The sequence below is a fragment of the Miscanthus floridulus genome, chromosome 6 (assembly GCF_019320115.1).
Source record: "Miscanthus floridulus cultivar M001 chromosome 6, ASM1932011v1, whole genome shotgun sequence".
Classification (NCBI taxonomy): domain Eukaryota; kingdom Viridiplantae; phylum Streptophyta; class Magnoliopsida; order Poales; family Poaceae; genus Miscanthus; species Miscanthus floridulus.
In genome coordinates, this window is record NC_089585.1 from 96,435,643 (window position 1) to 96,457,203 (window position 21,561).

At 47.5% G+C, this 21,561-nt stretch overlaps 1 protein-coding gene and 1 pseudogene across 1 annotated transcript; both read right to left on the reverse strand.

The window, feature by feature from the left end:
• Positions 1–8,655: 8,655 nt before the first annotated feature.
• LOC136458711 (uncharacterized) lies at positions 8,656–10,630 on the reverse strand. The gene is made up of 3 exons (XM_066458639.1): positions 10,158–10,630; positions 9,254–9,702; positions 8,656–9,018 (listed from the first exon to the last, which is right to left on the reverse strand). Exons 1-2 carry the CDS (start codon positions 10,474–10,476, stop codon positions 9,350–9,352), a joined length of 672 nt encoding a protein of 223 aa, XP_066314736.1. The 5' UTR covers positions 10,477–10,630; the 3' UTR covers positions 8,656–9,018; positions 9,254–9,349.
• Positions 10,631–13,217: 2,587 nt separating this feature from the next.
• On the reverse strand, positions 13,218–15,597 carry LOC136458712 (uncharacterized; annotated as a pseudogene).
• Between the last annotated feature and the right edge of the window lie 5,964 nt (positions 15,598–21,561).

A 21,561-nucleotide genomic window follows, 5' to 3' on the forward strand; every position in this document is an offset into this window, starting at 1 on the left:
GGTTTAGGATAGATGGCCGTACTATCAAGAGGGGCAAACTTGTTTGTATATCGGTCATCTAGTGCCACTCGAGTGATCTAACTTTGTATCATCGCTAGGATCGAGTGGCGTGGCAAGGTGAGTGGCTAACACCCTTGAAAATGTTTGTGAAAATATGCTAACACATGTGCACAAGGTGATACACTTGGTGGTTGGCACATTTGAGCAAGGGTGAAGAAGATAGAGTTGAAAATGAGTTAGTCGTGCTGGTTACAGAGTGACCGGACGCGTCCGGTATGGTGACTGGACACGTCCGGTATTTGGCAACGTACTCAGCGATCGGACACGTTCGGTCGCCACACCGGACGCGTCCGGTGTGAATCAGAAAACACAGTGTTCAGCAGTACAGTCGATCGGACGCTAGCAGCGTCCGGTCCGGTGAGACCGGACGCGTTCGGTCGTTAGTGGGTGCTTACTGTACTCGACCAAACGCTGAGGCTCAGCGTCCGGTCAGTTTCTAACAAATGCGTCCGGTCGGCCCTAGAGGCTTACTGGACTCGACCGGACACAGCGGCTGAGCGTCCGGTCGTTTCGTGCTGAGCGTCTGGGTGTCTTGTCAGAGAGCCGTTGGAGGCAACGGTAGGACACGTGGCAGTCAGACAACTACCGGACACGTCCGGTATTCACGATCGGTGCGTCCGGTGCAGCGTCCAGTGCTGCGTCCGGTCGACCCCAAAAATGCTCAGTGAAGGAGTAACTGCTAGTTTAGCCCATGGGGCTATAAATAGAAGTGGCCTTCGGCCATGGCTGGTGTTGAGCACCTTAGGGGACTTTGTGTCCATGCTTGAGAGTGCTTAGGAGCCCTCCATCTCACACATACTTGATAGTGATCATCCGATTATGTGAGTGAGCGATTCTAGTGCGATTGCATTGTGAGGTTGCATCGAGTGGCACTAGGTGATCGAGTTGCAAGCCGGTGGTGCTTGTTACTCTTGGAGGTTGCCACCTCCTAGACGGCTTGGTGGTGGCCTCCGTGGAAGCCCGTAAGAAGCTTGTGCGGCGCTCCAGAGAAGAGCTTGTGAGGGGCATTGTGCTCACCTCATGGGACCCACGAAGAGCAACTTTAGTAAAGCGTGTCATTGAGCTACCCTCACTTCTAGGGTAGGTTCTTGCGGCGCCCGACGTGCGGGCTTGGCGGGTGATGCCAATTAGCCGCCGAACCACTAAGTGAGCGGTCGACACAATGGGGACTAGCATGTTGGCAAACACGTGAACCTCGGGAGAAAAATCATCGTGTCAACCTTGTTCTTCCCGTTGGTTTGCATCCCCGTTACACAAGCTTGCGATTACTTTCATATACATTGAGCTTGTGTTGTTGCTTTTATAATTAGTTAGCTTGTGTAGCTTACTAGTTACCTTCTTGCTTGTGTAGCATAAAAGTAGCTCCTTTGCATGGCTAATTTGGTTTGTATAACCTTCTTAGTCACATTGCTTAGTTTATGTAGCTAAGTAATTGCGCTCTCTAATTTGGCATTGGTTGCCTTGTTATTGAGCATTGCTAGTGAGTATTAGGTGGCTTTGTGCTTTTGCTTACTAGCATGTGTAGGAGCTCCCTTGTTGCTTAAAGTACTAGTGGCATAGGTTTGTGTGACCTTGCTCCTAGAATTGGTTAGGTGAGCTTTAGCTAGCCCGGCACCTTTGTTGATTAATTAGTATCTTTGGAAGGTACTAGAGAACATAGATAGAGGGGTGTAGTCTTGGCTAGACCGATAGTTCTAATTCCGCACTTGTTTCGGTTAGCCAACGCGATTGAGTTTTAGAAAGGACTATTCACCCCCCTCTAGTCGCCATCTCGACCCTTTCAGAGGCGAGTGAAGAACCTCGGCGCCGACCAACGTTCGACGAGCTGAGGGTCGATCTCCTACCCTAAATTGAGACGGTGTCGTCCAGCTTCGTGCCGGTCAGAGGCGACGGTCGTGTGGATCCCGCTGCCGCTGCCGTAGGGTGGCCATTCTTGCCTACCTTCGTCATCGCATCTAGGTCACTGACACCATGCATGGTCGTGCGGAACATCGTTAGGCCATCCTAGCCTCCTGGGTGCTGCGCGTGGCGCGTGCCCAACCACGACCGTCGTGCCGAGCAGCATCAGGTTTGTCTTCTCATGCCTGAGACCTAGATGTTCTCGGTGTACAACTCGATGTACGGCTGCTGTTCTCGGGCGTTGCTGATGTTCATGTGTGTCCCACTGCTGTGCCGTCCACTGCCACCACGAGGAGCCGCCATGAGGAGCCGCCGCGAACTGTCAGTGCTAGGAATAATTGTTTCGGGTCCTCTTGCCTTGTCTCAGGATTGGATCTCTAAGTCACACAAGCAAAGAAAACTCGTGGACAGTGAACCTTGCCTTATGCATGCTGGAAAGCGATGGCGAAAAAGGAGGTAGCCAAATCTGATTAAGGTGCTAGATACTTTCATCAAAAAATAGTTTTACAGATACAAGATCCTTATTTTGGGTGCTGTCCTGCATATCCATAAGTTTTGTCTGCGTCACATGCATCCAGATTAATTAACACAGGATGTTTGATAGTTGCCTATTTCTATGGAGTCCATAATCATGTCAGCTTATCAATAATTATCACTTATTAGGTGTGCCAAAAAAGGTTCTTCATTATGTCCTTATATATTTCCAGCATCTGGATTTTTTAGGTTGTCTTGTCTTTCTGTGGACCTTAGTAGTAGATGTATCACTGTATCAGGTTGTTGTCATGATGCACTGATTCCCAACAAATTTTGCTCGGCGGTCTTTTGGATGGCGGGACTCAATGTTCGGCGCGCCGCGAACCACGGCGGCAACGGCCACGACCTTCTGCGCATCATGTCTGCCTGAGGTTGCTTCATCCTGCACCCAGCGGAGAAGCACACCGAGGTAACATAACTTAAGATAATTGCCTAAAGAATGATCAATTTGTAGCTATAATAACTCTATTTCTCTAAAGGCAGCTATAATAACTCTATTTCTGCCCGCCGCTTCTGTCGGCTGATGTCTACGTCGAGAGAGAGATGCACGTGATGCGCTAAGCGATATCACCAACATCGCAGGTATGCTTTCATTATGTATATACAACACTTTTGGGGTGTCTTCCTAATTTCCTCTATATATCCAAACGCCCACTTTAGATGAGGCCTCGCGGAAGAGGGAGGAAAGAAACATACAACAACGGATTCGTCGAGCTGAGATGTCCAGCGAACAAACAGAAGAGATGAAGAGGAAACAATGTGAGTACCAGCGTGACTACCGAGCACTTCATGTGCTTTGACTAAAACAGTGCCCACATCATCACCCACGGGTACTTAATTTCTTTGATACTTACATTTACACCATTAACCCTAATGATTAATCTCATCCCATGGTCAACCGTTGTGCAAACCAATCATATAAAATAACGCAAATGCAAACCGAGGTGAGACCAGACTACCTACACAGAAATCATAGCCATGCTGGCATTGCTAACACGACCATAACAGACCATGGAATACTTCGAGTTATTTGTAACTTTCTTTATCTCTACTACAATAAAACCAACTTTTATACAACTGACAAAAATATATGCAGGTACTAATCACTCCAAGATGGACTAAAACACGCCAATTATATTGGACAAGGAAAATATCACACCAGATACACATGGGAATGATATACATGTTGACATTGGCATAGCGACCACAGACACAGTGAAAGGTCGAGATGGCGGACTAGAGTGGGGGGTGAATAGTCTTTTCTAAAATTAATCGCGTTGGCTAACCGATATAAATGCGGAATAAAAACAATCGGTCTAGCCAAGACTACACCCCTCTATATATGTTCACTAGCACCTTGCAAAGATACTAATTATGCAACTAAGGTGCCAGGCTAGCTAGAGCTCTCCTAAACAATTCTAGGAGCAAGGTCACACAAACCTATGCCACTAGTACTTTAAGCAACAAGGGAGCTCCTACACATGCTAGTAAGCTAAAGCATAAAGCCAACTAAACTCACTAGCAAAGCTCAATAACAAGGCAACCAATGCCTAATTAGAGAGCGCAAATACTAAGCTACACAAACTAAGCAATGTGACTAACAAGGTTACTAAAACCAAATTAGCTACGCAAGGGAGCTACTTCTATGCTACACAAGCAAGAAGATAATTAGCAAGCTACACAAGCTATCTAATTACAAGAGCAACTACACAAGCTTAATATGTATAAAAGTAATTGCAAGCTTGTGTAATGGGGATGCAAACCAACGGGAAGAACAAGGTTGACACGATGATTTTTCTCCCGAGGTTCATGTGTTTGCCAACACGCTAGTCCCCGTTGTGTCGACCGCTCACTTGGTGGTTCGGCGGCTAATTAGCATCACCCGCTAAGCCCGCACGTCGGGCGCCGCAAGAACCTACCCCTTGAGTGAGGGTAGCTCAATGACACGCTTTACTAGAGTTGCTCTTCGCGGCTCCCGCGGGGCGAGCACAATGCCCCTCACAAGCACTTCTCCGGAGCGCCGCACAAGCTTCTTGCGCGCTTCGACGGAGACCACCACCAAGCCGTCTAGGAGGTGGCAACCTCCAAGAGTAACAAGCACCACCGGCTTGCAACTCAATCACCTAGTGCCACTCGATGCAACCTCACGATGCAATCGCACTAGAATCGCTCACTCACACAATCGAATGATCACTATCAAGTATATGTGTGATGGAGGGCTCCCAAGCACTCACAAGCATGGACACTAAGTCCCTTGAGGTGCTCAACAGCAGCCATGGCCGAAGGCCACTTCTATTTATAGCCCCAAGGACTAAACTAGCCGTTACCCCTTCACTGGGCAACGGTCGGGCCGACCGGACGCTCCGGTCGTGTTGACCGGACGCTGGACCTCAGCGTCCGGTCGCCCGCAGACGACCACGTGTCCCGATTCCAACGGTCACTTGACCTGACCGGACGCAGTAGCTTCAACTGACCGGACGCTGGACCCTCAGCGTCCGGTCGTTTCCAGTAAGCTCCCGAGCATGACCGGACGCGTCCGGTCGAACGCGATCGGACGCAGCACCAGCGTCCGGTCACTCTCCAGCTACTGCTACACTCCACGTCAGCACGACCGGACGCAGGCAGTCAGCGTCCGATGCATTTGGATCCAGCGTTCGGTCAGTTGACCGACGCCAGCATCTTCGCGACTAACTCGTTTTCACTTCTAACTTCTTCATCCTTGCTCCAAAGAGCCAACCACAAGAATTTGCATCCGGCGCAATAGAAAATAGACATTCCATTTTTCCGAAAGCGCCGACCTCCTGCAAACACCACCTCCTTTGTAAATGTGCCAACACCAACAAGTGTACACCACCATGTGTATATGTGTTAGCATTTTCACAATCATTTCCCAAAGGATGTTAGCCACTCAACTTGCCACGCCACTCGATCCTAGCGACAATGCAAAGTTAGATCACTCGAGTGGCACTAGATGACCGATATGCAAACAAGTTTGCCCCTCTTGATAGTACGGCCATCTATCCTAAACCCGGTCATAAACTTCTCTACACACCTATGATCGGTGAAATGAAATGCCCTAGGTTATACCTTTGCCTTGCGCATTCCATTCCATCTCCTTCAATGTCGATGCAACACATGCACCAACACGATCAACAATGATATGATCCACTTCATATCATCACATGATCATATTGGTTCATCGATCTTGACTCTACTTGCTCTTCACCGTTGCCATCGTCCATCGGCGCCAAGTCTTGCTCAAGCTTCACCGCCACGCGGTCCATCACTCCAAAGCCTTCGACTTGCCCTTCACGCTTGCAACCGGTCCATCAAGCCAAGTCTTGTCTTGATCTTCTCCACCTTGATCACATGACTCAATGTCATGTCTCATATGCATTTAAGCTCCTTCATCATCACATGTGTGAGCTTTGCAACATTTTCAAGCCATTTTCACCTTCATGGCATATGTTGCTCACACACATGTACCTGTGGACTAATCACCTGTGTATCTCACATAAACACAATTAGTCCACCTAAGTTGTCACTCAATTACCAAAACCAAACAAGGACCTTTCACACAGGTACACTTCGAGTTTATTAATTAAGTATTAGTAACTTTCTTTATTTCTATATAATAAAATCAAGTCATGTTTAAGGAATGTTTATGTTTAAGGACTTAGGCAGAATGTAACTTAGATGGTTAATACTAGAAATATCTTTATCATGCTTTCTTATGCAAAATTGTTTCCCGGATTGTATACATGCTCAAAATACAAATTGTGTAAAAGTTGAACTATGGAAAAAAAATTATTGTTTGGTTGTTTTCATGTGCATCCATAAGATAAAGCCGTGGCGGTAGCACGTACATTATACTAGTTTGAGTAAATATGTTTACATGCGACCAAAGCCACATAAGTCTAAATTGAACTTGAATGGTGTTTTTTTTTATGAAAGAACTTGAATGGTGTTAAATTTACACGAGAGAAAAAGGGGCGACAGGAAATCTTGTGATCACCTACCTGAACCAACATGAGCAAAATGAGGCTAGGATTTTGTGCTTTGATTCAAGCACCGGATCAACGGTACACAAGCACTAGATTTGTGGTTTATTTTTGCTGGGCTCCAAAGCATCCATGTGGAGGGGGCAGCCCAACACATTTACCCGACCTATTGAAACTTGTTTTCTGCTAGACGAGTCTCTATATTTCAAGAAAAAAAAAATCAGTGGAGATGGTACACCATGAGGCAATAGTGAGATCCTATCATGGCTTGATGACATGTGAACATGCAAAACCTTCCAACACATGAGAGATATGCAGTTTTTCTTTCCAATTATTACTCCTAAATTTATACAACAGTCAAATATGTTGGATAATTTTGCATACACACGTGTGTCGCAGTGGTAAGTGCTCACGGCTGCCTCATGGGGACTATCAACACTGATTTTTTTTTCCATATACTTCAAGGGTCTCCCCAACGTGGAACCCGTCTGAATCATTTCCATACTTAGGTTTGAACCATAATTTGATAAAGTTGGGAGGCAATTTTTCTCAATCTATAAGTTTTTTGTAATTTTCATTTGAGAGGACTACAGAGCAGCTGATAGGGGAAAAATTGGGTACGGATAGACCGTACCTGACGCTGTGCGGACTTCCAATCAGGCTGCGACGCGTGGACGACTACGAACCGGCTCGCTTCGCCTCCCAGAATTCCTATCCGCGACCCACCCGGCTAATTGGCTCGGCTCGTCGCGGTTGAGCTTGCGCGCGCTCGGCTCCACCCACAGCAAGCCAGGCTAATCTGCCTAGCACTCGGCTCATTTGCAACCGGCGCCGCTGCCTCCGCCGCCGACTCCATCTCCCTCGGTTCAGTTTTTCCTCAACCTCGACTCCAGAGTCCAGATGCGTCACCACCGCCGGCGACCTCCTCCGTGCCCAGCTCCTCCGCCTCGACTCCAGATGGCGTCGCAGCGAACTCCTCTGCACCTAGCTCCTCCGCCTCGTCACCAGATGCGGCACCACCGCCGTCAACCTCCTCCGCGCCCAGCCCTAGCAAATCCAGCCATAAAAAATCGTAACTCACGTATTCTCTCCGCTAGAGCTTGCTCTTTGTGTGTCTGTGCTATGGTGTATGGATATCAGTCATGGTGAGCATGGCATGTCCTTCTACCCCCATCTGTAATTGCAAGGTCGGGTCTTTGTGCCGACTGCTAAATTCTAAAAAGGGAGCAATTTTTATGTCCTACAGTACCTCCCATATTGATTGTAGTCTGTATAGTTTCTGTTAAGTAAATTTCTACGGCAGACCAATTTTACTGCAATCATTTAGTTTTGTGTGGCCACATACGTTTGCTTGCTTGCTTGTTGAACTGAAGCTTCATTGGTTTATAGTGTTTATTATGATTTACAATCAGAACACTTCTATTCTTGCCTAATTTATATTGGATGGATTAAATTATTCTTTGCTGGTGCATATGGTTTCATGCCTTGGATCCGTGCAAATCTTAAATAAACTGAGTTATGTCTGGTTCTATGGAAATCATGATATGTGTATGGTGCTGGACTGCAAGATGTGAGTAAATTGTATCTCTGATTTTAGGCTTCCCTGCAGGTTTCTGAAGGGAGTGAAGGAAGAGAGAGGGCTGCCTACCATCAGATTGCAAGGAAGTCTACGAGCGTTGTCTTGCATCATCCAATCCTAGATTGCAAGGAAGAAACCTGAAGTATGACTAGTCTGATTAGTGATGACTAGTCTGATTAGTGTACAATGTATGGATGCGAAGCTGCTTTGGAAAAACAATCTGTGCAGCTTTTCTTTTCTTTTTTCATTGAGCTTGCTTTGTAAGAGTTAGTGGTACAGATACTTCAAGATGTATTATGCACATTGATCTGAAATACATATGGCAGTTTGAGCCGTTTTGAAATTTATGAGCTAGCAATTCCATGGAATGGATAAGCTTAAAAAATCCATGTGGCATGGTAATTGCTTTACAGAAATATATGAGACCCATTGTTTGTTTGAAAAAGTATATGTCCCTTCATTAGTTCAGATATCCCATGTTTCAGGTTTCTGTCAGTCCAGGCATCACAGTTGGCAGCAGAAAGACTAGTAGTAGGTAAATTTAGGACCTTAGTTGTGAAAATTCATACTACCATCTGTATTCACAAAAGGAGTTTGATACCAGTGGACAAATTTGTATCATAATAAAATCCAGCTCAACATAATAAAAGGGTACTGCAAAGTGGCATCTTAATCAAGACACCGGAATTACATGTTTTCATCAAAATGTGACTTTCTAGCAGACGAGGACATTGCGGCATCTTGCTGAACTCCGAGTAAAAGATCTGTAAATCCTCCTTGGATGTAAGGTGCAGATATGGCAGAAGATTGCTCAGGCATAGAATTTGTAATGTCTGAAATTGTTGCAGAAGCATATCCATCTGGGAACAGTGGGGAAGGCATGGTTGAAGCATTTGTGAAGTTTGACATAGCACTAGTACCACCACTGCCACCAGCATCAAGGTCCTGTGTCATAGATATGAAATTATTCATAACAATTTTCTGTAAGTAAATAAAATAAGAAAAAGGAATTTTAAGTCAAATTGATGACTTAAGATAAATTGGTTCGGATCAACACTCTCATCTCTATTTTCTGTAGCCTTATTTGGATCTCCTATACGTAGAGATTAAAATAAGAAAATTTACTATAGAAATAGCAACGCTGGAAACAAAATCAGCTACAAAAAGATTGGATCAGTACCTTTCTTCTTAGCACTTTTCTTTTTTTTTCCCTGTATTTTTTTCAAGTATGTTTGTGGCTCGTTTTTTCTTTGCGCCTTTTACCACCTGAGGAATTTTAAACGATATTTTGCCTTTCAATGGGTCTGTTGCACAGTCTGTCAACTAGGGAAACCTCATCGGATTTATCTTTCAGCTTGCTCAGAGAAACATCTGCTTCCAAATCCAATTTTTGCATGCCTTTCTCCAAATCATGAAGTTCTTTTGACACTGAACACTTCAATGCTATGGATGTCGCCATTCGTGAGATACGTGCAGCCCATGTTTTGTTACTTTTCCTCCCACTTTCTTGTTTGTAGACATAGAATCCTCTTTTTGCATATTTTGTCCATCTTCCCATTATGTATTGCGGTGGCAAAATAAAAACATTATTTGCAGTTAAGACTTTCAGGGCGTGCTTGCACAATATACCTGCAAGATAAATAGATTCAAACTTTAAATGTGTGTACAGTCCTATAGATTCAAACTGTAAATGTCATGCCATGGCTGCATCTTGATCAGTAAAAATTGTGCTTGGATGCTTGCCCGACATTACTGTTAGGAAGGTTTCAAACAGCCAAACAAATGATTCAATTGTCTCATTAAATATCAGTGCAGCCCCAAAAATTATTGTTTGCTTGTGATGGTTGGTTCCAAGAATTGGAGCAAAAGGCATTTCAAACTTATTAGTCTGAAACGTGGTGTCAAATGACACAGCGTCACCAAAGCATGCATAATCCATGATAGATTGACCATTTGCCTCAAAGAAATTAGCTATCCGACCATCTTCCTCGTCTATTTGAACCACATAAAAAATTGTAGTATCCTCTATTTGCTTATTCTTCAAGTATTCCAACAATGTTTGTGCATCATTGGATTGTAATTACTTCTTGCGCTCTGCGCCAGGTACGGTCCATCGAGCTGCGGTGGCCAGACGAAGGAGATCGACGAGGGTGGCTCGTCTCTGCGGAGAAAGCGCACAGGAGAGAGGAAGAAGACGAGCGCGGAGCAGGACGGCCCGGCGGCTTGGTGTGGTGGAGGAGGCTGCTCCGGAGCTCGTGCCCGCCGGAGTGGATCGTCGGGGCCGCGCCCGTGCCGGGAAAGGCGGGCGCTCGCGCCCGCACCGGAGTCGCCGCCAGTCTGGTGATGCAAGGGAGGGACAGGGCCGCTGCCGGAGTGCCAGAGCCCGCGCCCTCCGCCGGCCATCTGGGCAGGGGGCCGTCGAGGCCGCGCCGGGGCAGGGCGGCGCGGAGCCGCCGCCGGAGCCCGTGCCTGTCGGAGGGAGCACACACAACGCCCTTTGTTTCCTCGCGACGCGGATGGGAAAAGAATAGAAAAAAAATGAACCGGTACCCATCCTAACCATTGGCAGGTGGGTACAATATTTAGTCTGTGTTTATTCGTGAATTGTCGAGAGTTTGGTTGCTGTACTACTTTTGTTTTTATTTGATTATTAGTATGAACTAATTAGGCTTAAAATGTTCGTCTCGTAATTTTCAATCAAACTGTGCAATTAGTTTTTTTCGTCTACATTTAATGCTCCATGCACGTATCGCAAGATTCGATGTGATGGCTACTGTAGCACTTTTTGGAAAACTTTTTAGAACTAAACAAGCACTTAGAACAAAAACCGCTGAAAGGAGAGATCTACCCTTAATTATGTACTAGAGTAAAAACTACTTTTGGACAGAAGTAGCTGTGGCCTTTTGATTAGCTTTTGCAAAAGAAAAATAGGTTCAAAAGCTCAACCAAACGGCACCGAGATTCGGGGGAACAAAAGCATAACTCGGAAATATGACCGAGTTCTAGCAAGAGGTACTTTGTGATGCACTACTAACTCTGTAATAAAACTGAAGAATGCAATCGTTGAGGATCTGAGATATATACTAGCAGTAGCATATTATATTGGTGTTGAGGCAGTGCACACCCGAGAAGAAACGGCAGTAGTATATAGCAGAGATAAACCGACAACCAGATCGATCGTCGGCCAGTTAATTACGTCCTGAATATCCTAGCCTTTTAACCATATGGTTTTAATAAGTAAAAAAATACGTTGAACATCGAAGCTTCAGTTTGTTCGCATCCTGCGTGCGCGAGGCTGTAGTTGCTGACTTGCTGTCACGTTCAGCTGCTGTTGGTCACTGAAATGAAAGTTGAAACTAGCCGGGTGGGCTGGCTGGCTCGGCTGGCCGGTGCTGGCCAGCCCACTCACGTGGGTACTTTTTATATAAACAGTGTCTTCTAGTCATTATAGTATTTTTCTCTCACGTTAAATCAGCTAGAACGGTATTTTTTTTTTCAGGCCAGCCGAACAGACGGCAGAGGCGAGACTTGTTTATTGCTTCGGCCGCACGCAATTTCCGCCGCGAGCAGGTATCACTCGGCAACAGCGGCGGTCCACCGCCCGGCCGGCCGGTTCATGGAAAAAGTCACGACGCGGGTCGGTGCCAACTGCCAACCACACACAAACTCTGCACACCGTGAAGCAGAACCAAGAACGCAAAACCTTGTCGAGAACTCGTGGGCACAGTTGTAAGAATGTAAAGGAGTGTTCGGCTGAACTGAATTATTTACTCTTCAGACTAGAATGTTGTGAAAGAAAAACACTATTCTGGTTAGAAAAAAAAAACAGAATAAGTCGGCTGACCAGCCAGCCGAACAGCTCATAAGTTCTTGATTGCGCGTGTACAACTTGTACAATTTACGTGTGTATATATTCGTATTTTCATGAACCACAGTGATACATCCAGCAAGCTTTTTATATATCTACATCAATCGATAGATCTCGATCCTCGATGAGGGGCTCTAGCACAATCTAATCCATTGGTTGGCAGCTACTGAAAACGACTAAACCATTGGCTGGCAGCTATAAGTCTGGAAACGATGATCTTCGCACCCGATCCACCGCCGGCCCATCGCGCGCGCGGGACCGGTCAGGCCACGAACCCGAGGAAGCTGCACGAAACAAACAACGAGCAGGGCCCCGGCCCTTTGTGAGATGAGATGACAGATCACGCGGAAACGGGAGGGAAAGGGGAGCTCATTCCCCTGGCGCAAAAAGAGTGGAGAACCGGAGATCGCGCACGGCAAGCACTCACGCACGGACGCACCTGATGGGCCTGGCGACGGCGTGGCGTGGGGCGAAGAGCGCGCGGAGGAAGAGGCTGGCGCCGTGGAGGAGCACCACCACGCTGCTGCACCCCACGAGCAGGAGCTCCAGCATGCTTGATGTGACGCTTCCGCTTGCCTTGCCTGCCTCGGCGGCCTTCTTCTTGCTCCTCTTGCTCGGGCTCGCTCGCGTCGCGTGTGGGCTTTTCTTTTTCTTCACTTGTGGAGCGGGGATTGGGAGTACAGCCGGGGTGATCAGAGGATTTAAAGATGGAGCGGGATTGAAGAGGTTTCTTTGAAGCAAAACCAGATGATCCGGACAGGAGGTTTCTTGCTTCCTCTCGATCTGTTTGCTTGTCTAATAACAGGTGGGATTAAGTACGTGAGGGAGAGAGATCAGAGACGACAGACGACAGGGACAGCTTCCTTTTTCCTATTTCCTTCGCTCAGCCCGTTCGCTTCGTTGAAAAAAATAAACTGAAACACGGTTCCAGCTGATTTATTGTGAGAGAAAAACACTGTTCTAACTGAAAAATGAGATGAAAAAAACGGATTATAAGAGAAGCGAACATGGCCATAAAAGGGAAGAGGCATATGTTAGACTATTCTCTTGACAATTTCGTATTCTTGGAGTTGGACCTACCATACAAGCTAAATAGATTCACTGCTCAACTTTTCTAATCTAAAATAAAATAGAGTAATTTAGATTAGAGCTTCAATTATTGTTGAACTATAATAGGTATGCAGAGCCTGATCGGTTGATAGCCAAATTTGGGTTGCCAAAACTTGTGAAAGTAAAGTTTTTTTTGTCTCTATTTGGTTTGTTCCCAAAATTTGCCAACATCTCATACTTAACTTCCCAAATCTGTGTCTAATGTTTTTGCCCAATTCTTAGTAACTTTTGATTGACAAATCTTTGGCTTGGCAAATTATGGAAGTCAAGAAAGTATGCCCACAATAACCATCGCATTTGAATACAGAGCAATAATATTTCCTTGAGACTCTAGACGTGACAAGGGGGTATGACCTCCCTTCTCTGCATAGAGCTGGCTGGTTTTCGCATCTGAAAACAGCGTAGGATTTAGTAGTCACTATAGTACAAACATACAACCACGAGTACTCCTGTAGTACTTTCTTCAGTTTTCACATGGGAATGTATGTTACCTGTAAGCAACGGAATATTCACCGTTGCCAATCTTCTATGAGCACTTTTCGTCTCAAAGTGACAGTCGAAACTTCCGCCACTGCTATTTCACCGTTGCCACTTTCTACAGTTTCGACTGCCTGAAGACGGGATGAAGGCAATTTCACAACTGTAATCCTTTCCTTACTGCCACTGATCACTTGTATTTTTTTTTCTGAATTCATGAATGAACCACCATGGGCCAATATATAACACTACAATTCAGAGCAGGCTGAACCATGATCGGAGGAACGGGAAGACTGCCACAAACAAGCGCATCAAGAGTGGTGCCTGCTTGTATTTGGTCCTGCCCAGCCCCATCGTTCTTGGCACCCCCCCGCCGTCTCATTCTCTTTCTTTCAGGAGGAGCTCCTACTCCCTGCTCCACTCTTCCGCCACCACCAGCGACGGTAATAATCCGCAGCTTCCTCCCTAGCGCTGAAGGCCACGATTTCGTGCTGTAACCAGTGTTGCCAGCTGAGAATGAGTTGCTGGCTTGCTGCTCCTCTTCGCCTCCTGGGCAGCAGCAGTGTTGTTGTCCAGAAGCTCATCCCATCCTCCATATCCGCCACTGCTTTTGTTGCCTCCGCCATCTCCACTGCTGCAGCTCTTGGTGTCATCATCAGCTCCAACGGCAGTTGAGGCAGCAGCAGCAGCAAAATCTTTAGAAACCCATGACTGGTAGTTGTGCCTCCTTCTCCTCCCCTCATAATAGTTGCTGCTGCTGCTGCTGTATCCATTGCCTCCACCACCTGTCGCGAGGTCAGTGGCGTCCTCGGGGTATTCTTCCTCTTGGAATGGTCTCCTCCACCTGTCATTTTTTTTGAAGAAAATCCCCCACCAGTCATCGCGGTTGCCTTTTCTCCTAAGCAGAAATGATATGGCCGACTGACTGAGCGGGATCGCCATGGCCATTAGAAAGGCCTTTAGCCCCGTTGCAGCAAACATGGACGTAAGCATCACCGGTAGAATGAATCCGTACGTCTTAAATACCTAGGCACAAGTATAGAAAGCAGCAGGCCATTGATCAGTCACGACAACAACAACGAAGCACAGTTATTCGTTCATTGATTTTATTACAGTACTGATCTGATATGCATGCTAAATTACTGATGAAATGAAAAGCAGCAGGAACGGAAGCTGATAAGTCTGGGTTAATTGATTGTAGTGAGCAGTTAAGATCCCAACTAGAGATTTGGTTTAATTAGATATACTAGGCAGAATGAATATATAGTTGCTTGATTTAGTACAAGAAAAAAAAAACGAAGGCCTCCCAAGCTGAAACACTGTTCCGGCTGATTTGTCGTGAGAAAAAAACACTGCTCTAAAAAAACAAACTGAAAAATATGGATTATAAGAGAAGCGAACAAGGCCAAAGAATGGTTTGATTTAATTCCAAGCATTTTTAATTGCAACTCAGAACGACTGGCAAAGGATCTATGATCCCAATCCCATTATACGCTCACTGTACAGTTAGGTAAGGTTCAAGCACGCAAGAAAATTATTGATGACATATAATGAGAGAGCGTAACAGAGAGGAAGAAAAAAATCTTATACAGTACGTATGTAGCAGACCTTGGAGAATCAGGACTCGTCGAATAGCTTCCCGGCCCAACCAAATCCGGAGAACGCAGTCTCATCCTCGTAATCGTAATCGTAATCGTCCTCCTCCCCTAGAGAAGACAAACCGTAGTCTTTTTGGCTACCGTCGGGGTCGGACCACCACCTCTTCCTCGTCGCCCTGCTGCTCGTGGTGGTGGTGGTGCTGTCTCTTCCATGGGCGTTGCCCTTGGAGAACCACCAGCTGGAGCAGCGGCGGCGGAGGGAGGAGGAGAGAGGACAGGGCGGTTTGCCTGGTGGTGCTGGAACTGAAGGCGCAGGGGCAGCAGCTACTATCAGTCGGACGCCGAGGCCAACGTCGAGCATTTCTTCATTGCATTAGATTCACATGGCAGAGTTAGTTTTTTCGAGAGGATCATGGTAGAGTTAGGGGACATAGGATAGATAAAAAAAAATGAGGTGGTGGTTCAGGAGAGTAAAGAGGTGGTCGCTGATAGGCACTGTTGGGAGAAAGTTGAGGAGGAAGTTTTCCACTCAGCCTTTAGCCGAAGATTTTGGATAAATCTGTGGGTTAGAGCATCTTCAAGAGTTTTCAAAACGCTCTCTCAATCTAAGATTTTTGACAAGATTAAAAAAAAATACATCCCCAACAACTCTCGACCCCATCTTCCAGTCTTTTCGCACATGGGAACAATGGCGGAGCCAGGATTCCTTGGGTATTCCCACTTTCATGTAAAAAAAATTGATAGTTTAGAGTAGTACGTTGCCCATAATTAAAATCACATAAAGTAGTCAAATAACCAATTATTAAGTGATAAAATATGCTAAAACAAACTGAGTAATGAAGAGAACGTACAAAATACTACAATGTTGCTTTTCCTTGCGATTCTTCGTGACCTGAAATTGCAAATTTGTTATTAGTAAAATACTAACCTTACAATTGCAAATTTGTTATTTATAAAATGTAAATACCTTTATCCTCAGTTGGACTAGACGTACAGCTCCTCAGCTGCAGAGGCTGCACCGCAGTAGAGCACAGAGGCACGGAGCTGCGTCGGCCCCGGCGCTCCCAGGACCCGCCGCCGCCCGCTCGCCGAGCGCCAGTCCCCCATCCCTGCCCCCGCTCCTGCCCTCGCGGCCCCACCGCCGGCCGCCGCATAGGCGCAGCCGAAGTCACTGGCTCGCTACCCGGTGCCCGCGCGGCCTCGCTGCGCCCGTGGCCCCGCGCGCCTGTCGCCGCCTGCCTAGCCCCCACACGCCGGCAGTCCGCAGCTAGGGCTCGAGATTCAGGAATCTAGAAGCGAGAGCGGGGAGCGGGAGGTAGCTGGCTAGGTGAATCACGGAATCACCTATCCGGTCGTCCGTCCGTCTCGCTCCCCGGTCCTCGCGTTCCGCACTGCAGGCCGCCCGGCGCTCAGCGCCCCGGCCGGACTGCGCCCGTGCCTCCCCCCACGCTCTGGCTCCGGCGAGGCGGCGCTGGGCACCCCCGGCCTCCAGAGAGCTCAGTAGTCCAGTACCAAACAGGTAGTTATTATAGGACTTCAAAGATCGACTTCTCTAAAACGATCCTCCAAACGTTAGCACATTGTTATACATGACATTTGGTCTTTTTAATCACTTTTCTCAACTAAAATACATGTATTTTACCATGATGTGACCGTATTGTTCTCAGGGTTTCAATTGACGTGGGATGGGGCTGTTGGCCGCTTGCCTGGCCGCGCTCTGGGCTGGCTGGCCGGCCGCGCCTGGGTCATTGCAGCTAGATGAATTCAGTTTAGACGAAATCACGTCAGAAATCTATCGATAAATAAACAACTAATATCTACGTCCAATCCAAATCTTTTATTCAGGTTCACTGATTTGATCCCTGTTCTTTAGCCTAAACCTCAATCTGAGTTTGGTGTAGACCTTGACGTCCCTCCACCGGGACTCCATGTAGTGCGAGGGGTCCGTCTGCGTATACACCCCGAACTTGAAGTAGTGGCGGCACCCGCCATGTCCCGCGACGGCGAGCCGCTCCTCGCTGTCGACGAACACGGTGAGCGCCCCCGCGTCGATGTCGTGCACCACGTTTAGCCAGAACCAGCGGTCGTAGATGGAAGCGTCGACAACGCGCGCCTCGTCGTGGTAGTACATGAGCCAGCCACCGTACACGTGCAACATCAGCGTCGTGTTCCGCCCTGATGCGCCAAACACCTGCATCATCGACACGCCGGAGGTCCCCGCCGGCACGTACCCGTAGCCCTCGAACTACCACACCCCCGTCGTGTACCTCACCTGCACATAGCGACGACAAACCAAAAAGAAATTGAAACGATTAGCAACGACGACAGCTCACTACAGGTAATCATAGACAGGATTAGCAACATGATTAGCGTTGATCGTGAAGATTAGTGATGTTGCTGGCTTAATTTAATTAGTATATACGTTTAAGAGGATCTCAGAGCGCAACTTGGTGGGGCTGCCGGGGCTCAAGGGCTTGTCGGTGCTGTACACCCACATCCGCCGCACGCCATCGCGGAACTCGTACCGCTACTCCGGCGGCAGGTCGTACGGGTGGTGCAGCTTGAACCGGTCCTCGGTGAGGTTGACAGCGATGAAGCCCAAGGTCGGGTCAACGTCGGCGGAGCACTGACCGCACCATGAGACCAAGACGATGAACAGGAGTAGTAGAGGCCATGGCAGGGAGGAAGCCGAAGCCATTTTCTCGATCGTGTGGATGGGCTTTCTTCTCAAGTTCACTTCACTGACATAACCCAGGCGCGGCCGGCCAACCAGCCTAGACCACGGCCAGGCGAGCGGGCATCAGCCCCATTGTCGATGCAAAAAGTGAGCAACAAGTAAATATTTGTAGTTTTACCATACGTTGTGATCAGAGGTGGCCTAGCACTCAATAACACAGGGATTATACTGGTTCAGGCAACGTACCCTACGTCCAGTTTGAGTCGGTCGGTGACTTTATTCCTGAGCCTAGGTGCTCGAAGTTTGTAGTGGGGTTACAAACGAGAAGGAGCGAGATGGGGGGTACAAGAGGTTTGGTCGGACTCTGGTCGGAAGGGTTGAGAGTGACGGGAGCCCCGCTATGAGCTAAGTGTTCAAGCGTGTGCTTGAAGTTTAAACCTGGCAGTTCTGTGGTTGTGTACTAGTGAACTTGATCGATCTGATGAATCTTAATATTGGAAGAGAGCGCATCCCCTTTTATAGATGAAGGGAATGGCCTTACAAGTGAGAGGAAAGTAGTACATTTGCTGCTAAGTCTTGTTGCCCACGTCGGGAGGTATAGGACGATGGTAGGCGCCCACAACACTATTGGATGTCAGATGCACGTGGGAGGTTGTGTTGTCTTCTTCGGGTATGGCAGACGTCGGCGCCTGCTACACTATTGATACCTGGAGGCATGAAAGGGGTTTTACCATGTTCGCCTGGTATGGTAAATGCCGACGCCCACAACACTATCGATGTCTAGAGGCATGTGGGGGGGGGGACCTCACCGTATGGGAGTTATTGGCTCCTACAACACTGTAGGGGAAAATGTCAACGCCTACATGTAAGGTCGAGATGGCGGACTAGAGGGGGGTAAATAGTCCTTTCTAAAATTAATTACATCGGCTAACCGAAACAAGTGCGGAATTAAGACTATCGGTCTAGCCAAGACTACACCCCTCTATCTATGTTCTCTAGCACCCTTCAAAGATACTAATTAAGCAACAAAGGTGTCGGGCTAGCTAGAGCTCACCTAACCAATTCTAGGAGCAAGGCCACACAAACATATGCCACTAGTACTTTAAGCAACAAGGGAGCTCCTACACATGCTAGTAAGCAAAAGCACAAAGCCAACTAAGCTCACTAGCAATGCTCAGTAACAAGACAACCAATGCCAAATTAGAGAGCGTAAATACTTAGCTACACAAACTAAGCAAAGTGACTAACAAGGTTGCACAAACCTAATTAGCCACGCAAGGGAGCTACTTCTATGCTACACAAGCAAGAAGGTAATTAGTAAGCTACTCAAGCTAACTAGTTATAAGAGCAACTACACAAGCACAATGTATATGAAAGTAATTACAAGCTTGTGTAACGAGAATGCAAACCAACGGGAAGAACAAGGTTGATACGATAATTTTTCTCTCGAGATTCACGTGCTTGCCAACACGCTATGTCCCCGTTGTGTCGACCGCTCACTTGGTGGTTCGGCGGCTAATTGGCATCACCCGCCAAGCCCGCACGTCGGGCACCGCAAGAACCTACCCCGAAAGTGAGAGTAGCTCAATGACACGCTCAACTAGAGTTGCTCTTCGCGGCTCCTGCATAGCGAGCACAATGCCCCTCACAAAGCTCTTCTCCAGAGCACCGCACAAGCTTCTTGCGGGCTTCGACGGAGACCACCACCAAGTCATCTAGGAGGTGGCAACCTTCAAGAGTAACAAGCACCACCGGCTTGCAACTTGATCACCTAGTGTCACTCAAAGCAACCTCACGATGCAATCGCACTAGAATCGCTCCCTCACACAATCAAATGATCACTATCAAGTGTATGTGAGATGGAGGGCCCCCAAGCACTACTACACAAACCACCAAGGCTCTAGTGTGCTCATCATCTGGCCCAAGGCCGACCATGGCTTCTATTTATAACCCCACGAACAAATAGAGCCGTTACCCCTTCACTGGGCAAAAGTCGGGACGACCGGACGCTCCGGTCCGATCGACCGGACGCTGGACCTCAGCGTCCGGTCGTGTGATGCATGCCACATGTCTCCTGCTTCAAATACTATTCGCCCAATCTCAATGGTCATCTGTCGACCGGACGCAGCAGCTTGAACTGACCGGACGCAGCAACCCCAGCGTCCGATCGTTTCCAGTAAGGTACCGGACATGACCGAACGTGTCTGATCGGTCATGATCAGACACAGCACCAGCGTCCGGTCACCTCTAGCAACACTGCTCTACCTACGTCATCACATGTCACCTTGATCGGACGCACCCTGTCAGCGTCCGGTCACTTCCAGCGCTAGCGTCCGATCGAATACCGATGCCTGCTCGCTGACTGCCACTACTCACCAGATGCTGGAACCCAGCGTCCAGTCACTACGTGACCAGTGTTCGATCCACTCTGTGAGACCCTATCTTTTTGGAACAGGGTGCCGGTGGAGTTCCGAACCCTTCTCACCTCCGTTCCATCACCGAGTTGATCCACATCAACTCTAACTTCATCTCCTTTGTAAATGTGCCAACACCACCAAGTGTACACCACCATGTGTATGTGTGTTAGCATTTTCACAATCATTTTCAAAGAATTAGCCACTCAACTTGTCACACCACTCAATCCTAGCGACGATGCAAAGTTAGATCACTCGAGTGGCACTAGATGACCGATATGCAAACAAGTTTGCCCCTCTTGATAGTATGGCCATCTATCCTAAACCCAGTCATAAACTTATCTACACACCTATGACCGGTGAAATGAAATGCCCTAGGTTATACCTTTGCCTTGCGCATTCCATTCCATCTCCTCCAATGTCGATGCAACACATGCACCAACACGATCAACAATGATATGATCCACTTCATATCATCACGTGATCATATTGGTTCATCGATCTTGACTTCACTTGCTTTTCACCATTGCCTTCGTCCATCGACGCCAAGTCTTGCTCAAGCTTCACTGCCACGTGGTCCATCGCTCCAAAACCTCTGACTTGCCCTTCATGCTTGCAACCGGTCCATCAAGCCAAGTCTTGTCTAGATCTTCTCCACCTTGATCACATGACTCAATGTCATGTCTCATGTACAATGAGCTCCTTCATCATCACATGTGTGAGCTTTGCAACATCTCCAAGCCATTTTCACCTTTATGGCATATGTTGCTCACACACATGTACCTATGGACTAATCACCTGTGTATCTCACATAAACACAATTAATCCACTTAGTGAGTGTGATCACATTTAGGATCGATAGCCATACTATTAAGAGGGGTGAAACTCGTATCAGAATACGGTTATCAAAATGCCACTAGATGCTCTAACTCATTGCATATGCATTTAGGATCTAGTGGAGTGCTAACACCCTTGAAAATGTTTGTGAAAATAAGCTAACACATGTGTGGATAGTCCGACGGTGCCACCGGCGCCCTAGACAGAAAAGACAGGGGTTCACAGAGTGACCGGACGCTGGTGGTGCAGTGACCGGATGCTGAGGTCTAGTGTCCAGTCAGTGATAGCAGAAAGCACACTGTCTTGGTCTTGTGACCGGATGCTAGAGTGTAAACTGACCGGACGCTCATGGTCTGAGTCCGGTCAGTGCTGACGTACGCTGACGTGAGGCGCACAGAGGAAACGTTGAGTGATCGGACGCAGGGTGTGTCCGGTCGAGCATGACCGGACACGTCCGGTCGTGAAATCTCGTGTTTGGAACCTTACTGAAAACGACCGAACGCTGTG

Bases quoted from the DNA above. Each gene is read 5' to 3' on its own strand.
- LOC136458711 (XM_066458639.1), bottom strand. From the start codon at position 10,476: ATGGCCGGCGGAGGGCGCGGGCTCTGGCACTCCGGCAGCGGCCCTGTC. The intron at 9,703-10,157 runs GTAATTACAATC...TTTATCTTGCAG, and splicing joins CCTGGCGCAGAGCGCAAGAA to GTATATTGTGCAAGCACGCC.